The 5,513-nt window shown below is 32.0% G+C and overlaps 1 protein-coding gene across 2 annotated transcripts; it reads right to left on the bottom strand.

Moving 5' to 3' along the window:
- LOC104772257 (myb family transcription factor EFM-like) lies at positions 2,060-3,977 on the bottom strand. 2 transcript variants are annotated; one of them, XM_010496893.2, is made up of 5 exons: positions 3,782-3,977; positions 3,345-3,613; positions 3,011-3,212; positions 2,804-2,880; positions 2,060-2,647 (listed from the first exon to the last, which is right to left on the bottom strand). In XM_010496893.2, the coding sequence occupies exons 1-5, from the start codon at positions 3,921-3,923 to the stop codon at positions 2,303-2,305; spliced, it is 1,035 nt and encodes a 344-aa protein (XP_010495195.1). In that variant the 5' UTR covers positions 3,924-3,977; the 3' UTR covers positions 2,060-2,302. The 2 variants fall into 2 exon arrangements, with proteins under 2 accessions (XP_010495195.1, XP_010495201.1); XM_010496899.2 differs by having other exon boundaries at positions 3,011-3,206.

Below are 5,513 nucleotides of genomic sequence, written 5' to 3'. Positions count from 1 at the left end.
TTTTTTTTTTTTTTTTTTTTGCTTTGGTTAGCGTTTGAGTTTGGAGAAGATACAATTCTTTGCCATTGGATTAAAGTTATATCTGATAGTGCAATAATATATACTCTGTTTTATTAGCCCAAACTCAGATTGGCTCATTAAGCCCAAAACTTAGACAAATGTTGAAAGATCATTCTCGTTGCCTGAATCTCAATATGTAATTAAGTCATCAGAACTTAGAAAGTCATAACCAAGATAATACTATACTAACTAATATTGACATCTTAATAATGAATATGACCTTCAAATAATAAACAGATTGTTTGAAACTATATATCTGTAAATAACTCGTATTTGTAGATGTGATGACAGTGCATATCGTTTAATTTATAAATTATCTTCACTATTTCAAACATTCTCAAACATATTTTTTTTGGTGTTTCTATCTAGTTAACTACTAGTCACAAATAATCTTCCAAAGCTTTTTATAAAGTCAAAGATTAATTTCACAATGTCAACCATTTTGCTGAGGATTAAAACAAGATTGATTTCACAATGTCAAACATTATTTTGCCAAGGATTAAAACAAGATTAGCACGTATTAAGACATGTATCTGTAGTACAGATTACAGAAGGTAATAATTGATAAAGGGTAAGGGCCGTATTCAAATTTATACTCTTCGTATTAGTTTAATAGAACGACTTAAGTAGGTCAATTCGAATATCCCATGTATCTGAATTTTTAAGTGTTAGAGATAGACCAATGATAAAAGTATTCAACTCTGTTAATGAATTATATTATTTATATTTTCCCTTGTTTTAGTCATATAATTACTGTTATTTTATATAATCAGGAGCCATTATGTCCTTTAACTTGTGTGAAAGGCCACCTTAAATCATGCTTAAAGCTTAGCATATCCCTAATTATTTTAAAACATATACCTAATGAATCCTAATCGATCCTGTTCCTGGTCATTTGGATCTATCGTCAAAACACTCTGTTTATATATCATATTATATTTCAAAAGTAAAATACTTAAATATTTATTTTACTTTGTTTGTTTATTCTGCACATGGAATGACTAGCCAGGTTGATCCGATCTTGAAAACGAAACCATTGTATAAGTGGGTTTGAAATATCTGCAAATTGAAAAAGAAAAAAAGAAAAAAAAAAAAGGGAGCAAAAAATATTCTATTGAGTAGGTATTACTATTTATTATCAAAAACCTCGTTTAAAACTATATTTAGTAGACATCTTAGAGGAACTATTATATTGCCCACACCAATAATCTGATAGAGACACAAGTTTCTTAAAAAGGCCACATAGCATATAGAGCCACCTGGAAGGGCGAACCTAATGGTAGGACCTGTACGGCTGCTAAACAATTTGATTAAAAGAATCTTTAGATTAATTCAAGATTCTTAGAGATACTGTCCAAATTTGTAAATATATTAAGTGACCTAACCCTATCTACATAATGAATAAAAAGTCTTCTCTCAACCAAAGGCAGAGAATATACTCTACGACAAGGACCTTGCAGCTAACGTGCAAATTTTGTATGAATGAGAATCAAAATTATATATTAAGAGACGACAATAAAAAAATCGTAAGATTATACTTATGGCAAGTTATGCTTTTTTGGATTCGAGCATATTCGTCCCATGAATGCAACCAATTCAGTAACTTCTACTCCGGGTCTTATTGTAATATAATCAAATCATTTTTGTTATCATGTGGTTGTGTGCATCTTTTTATAATTATATGGTCGACATATTTAGTATATACTATGATGTGAAGAAGATCCTTTTTGCTCGACTCTGGCCGTCATGTTCATACTAGCTGTATACATACATTATTTTTCATATGTATATTGACATATATCAAATGCGATCTAATATCAGCATATATTCTGGATCATCTATATAAGTTATTCTTAGTGCGAAAACAGCAGCCATAATAAAATATATTACTTTACCATTGTTGAAATAGTTAGATCCGTTGTTTGTAAAATGGAAATTTATCAATTAATTAGTGTTAAATATCATAACCTAATGTGATAAAACAAACCCTCGTATTTTACATCACATATGAGCGTAGTATAAATAAATTCATTATTACAAGAAGTCAACAATGTTGACAAATGATCGGATATAACAACGGTAAGATGTAAACTAACTGCAAAATAAATATGGAATGAATCCTAAAGATTGGTTCGGTGCAAAACTCTATACACTTTCGGTATCAAATTCTAACATGGAGTGAACAAAACAAAATATTAATAGTTTTAAATGACCCAAAAACATTAGAGACAGTAAAAACAAATTAATTATTCTTGACGTAATGGTTACGGGTAGAAGAAGACATCGCCGGGGAGCTACACCTGACCACCACCACCTCTTCACTATGACTTCCGGATCCTTCTTCCGAAATAATCGACGGCCTAAAATTGGAATGGCTAGGCCACTGTGGTGGTGGCGGTGCGGCCATGGCTCCATAGATCCCGGTGGTGGTGGTGGTACTGCTGGTAGTGACTCTTCCGGTGGTCTTGCCCGTAGAGTAGTCCGGTTGTGGTACCCATAAACCTCCGACGACTACGAAATGTTGCGTTTGAGAGTTTCCGTTGTTAGGGACTGTTTGGCGTGGCCTTCTTGTATGCAGTCTATATTTCTATTATTATATATCCCAAAAAAAAAAAGATTGATTAACATTATATTTGTATAGAATAACAATTGACAATTGTAAAACTAACCATTGTCTGTTCTTATTCCTATATATACATCAATTATATAGAACGAAAAAAATGCATGTGCTTATTGTAGTTACCTGTAAATGGCTTTTAACTTCATCATTGGTTAATCCATCAATTTTCATTAACTCCCTTATTTGCTTTGGCGTGGCTACTGCAAAATTCATTTACCAAAATCAATATACTAATTAAAATCTCCTAAGCCCTAGCTAGGTAACAGATTTTTAAAATTCAAATCGTTAGAAAATCAAAATTAACTCATATAAATTATATCAAAAACGCACCATGAGGTCCACCTAAGTGTTGAAGAGCGTTCAAGAAGCGTCTATGCAATTGCGACGACCAACACCTTCTTTGCTTTCTCCCTCCTCCTACGTCTTTCTCCGCCTCTCTCTTCCTTCCTTCGCCACCGTTCACCATCGGGTCTTTTCTCAAATTCTCATGATCTCTTTTCACTGTCTCCATCATCTCTTTTTGCAACTGTTCCTGAAAGGCAGATCGCAAATATTAGAACGTTTACTGTTTGAGATATGAACCAAGAAATTTATGTGCCTTGCATGTTAATTAGCTACGATGGCATTGGATACTCATAAGACATAATTAAGATTATTATATTACCTCTTTTGGAAGTAGCTGGTCGGGTTGATTCCAGAGTTGAACAGACTTAAGCCAATCAGATTTCGTGTTCTTGTCCTCCGAATCATTGTCCGGATCGTGATTCCCGTGCTCATCGTCCAATTCTTCGTTGGATGTAGATGAGTCTTTAATGGTTAAAAACTGCTCCAAGACGGGGCCACATTCTCCGGTCGTCTGCTCCGAGCACTCTGGTTGTCCATACACATTCTCCGTCGTCATCTCCGGCATCTCCCTCTTACATGCCTCAATCGCTAAAGAAATGATAAGTAAATATTAAAATGTTATTAATTATTAGATACTAGGATTTTTACATGTATATTGTAATTTTCATCTAATTCATAAAGATCACAAATTTTGGATTCCATTTACTAAATATGTGTTTTCTAGATAGATAAATACATTTCTATATTTGTACATACCTTGAGTAACAAGGTCTAAGCAAAGAGGAAGTTCACGTTGGAAAACATGAATCTTGCGACGTTCTTCTTCAAGGGCTTCGATGTATTGCCCACATCTCTCCCGTTTCTGATTGTAGTCCATATTGCTTAAATTCTTTATCATGATGGACTAATTACTCCACCTTTTTAATTTTGAGATTTGGTTTGCTTAGAGAGATGGATCAATACATATATATATGGCTCTCTCTCTCTATATATATATATATATATAAGGCCTCTAGCTAGGATCAGTATTTTGAGAGATTTAAAAAATGCATAAGTCGGCCCGTCGCGTTACAAGACGAATCTTGCGTTTCATAATTTTATATTTATACACCTTGATTTGTGTTATATATATATATATGTGTGTTTTAGTGTTTATAGAGAAACGTAACCAATTTGATTATATGTCTTGTTGTGGCTAGTAGTAGATAAGGAGTGGTGAATATTCGCCAATGTGATTCTTTGTTAGGTAATTTATTAATCATGTATCAACAGGATACTACTTAGTATAAGACAAAAAAAAAAGATAGATACTTATTAATTAGTTTTATGCATCTAGATATCTAATCCATTTACTATGTGATTGGTGGGTTATGAACTTCTTAATTTTAAATTAACTTCGGGTTAGATTAGTGAACGGTTTTATTCTTTTATCACTGCGTGGATATTGCCGTATCTTATAAGACAAGCTTTACCATAAATGCAAATTAGAAGGCTTAGTTTTTCAAACGAGAGAGTAAAATTTACATAAACCGTTTGAGAATATTTCTTTCTTAATTAATTGTCCTTACACTTCATCCATTTGGTTGTGAGATTTGCATTTTTATTTTGATTATATCATTCAGAACGATAAGACTCCATCCATAATCAATTAAATTTGTTTGCCCAAAAAAGAAAAAAAAAATCAATTAAATTTAAGAATATTGGATAATACTAATGCGAGTACCTAAAATCAAATTTCGGTGAAAAAGACTGCAAAAGTAAAAATTTTAACGATTGACTAAAATCTTCCCATGTAAATGATATTTGTTTTATAAAATCTAAATATATATATTTCATTGGTAATGGTAACTATAATTCTGAATATGATCTGGCTTATAGTATAGTCCTAGTTAGACAAGCATGAATGAGCTATATATTAGTTAATAATTTCACGTTTGCCCTTATTACAATATCATCAAGATTTAAATTATGTTAAAGGAAAAGTGATCAGTACTAAATGATGTTAAACTCAAAAGCCAAATGTCTCCTAATGAAGAAGCCAAACAAGGGAGAAGGAGAAAAAAGCCATACTAATTAAGATAACACCTTCATTTCAATTTTTTTTTTCTTTTCTATCATCACTTTTTTTTAGCCCTTTATCCATTAGGATTCACAAATTTTTTTTCAAAGAATTGAAATGTCACAGAATCTTGACTTTGTTGATTAAGTTCTATTGAATTATCCGTACCCGTATATAATAATTACTTAGTGTGTATAATTGTAGATATCTTATAGTATGTGTCAATATCTTTAAGTTTTGGCCGGTAACATTACTTGTATTCTAATTATTGCCAAGTAAAACATGAAAAACATAACGTGTTGGACTGTACTATCAAAGATCCTCGTGCCTCATTCCAACTTTCCAAGATAATGGTTTGCCAATGCCTTTCACAATCAATAAATACTTTAAGTATTTTCTAAACCGATCTAATATAGTACTATCTTGTCG

This window comes from Camelina sativa, chromosome 3 (assembly GCF_000633955.1).
Source record: "Camelina sativa cultivar DH55 chromosome 3, Cs, whole genome shotgun sequence".
Classification (NCBI taxonomy): domain Eukaryota; kingdom Viridiplantae; phylum Streptophyta; class Magnoliopsida; order Brassicales; family Brassicaceae; genus Camelina; species Camelina sativa.
The sequence above is the reverse complement of the archived record's forward strand: the minus strand, read 5'-3'. Positions and strand labels throughout refer to the sequence as shown.

Coding starts and splice junctions, on each gene's coding strand:
- LOC104772257 (XM_010496893.2), bottom strand. CDS start 3,923: ATGATAAAGAATTTAAGCAATATGGACTACAATCAGAAACGGGAGAGA. Junction 2,881..3,010: donor ACACTTAGGTGGACCTCATG/GTGCGTTTTTGA, acceptor TGAATTTTGCAG/TAGCCACGCCAAAGCAAATA. Junction 2,648..2,803: donor AAGTTAAAAGCCATTTACAG/GTAACTACAATA, acceptor ATATAATAATAG/AAATATAGACTGCATACAAG.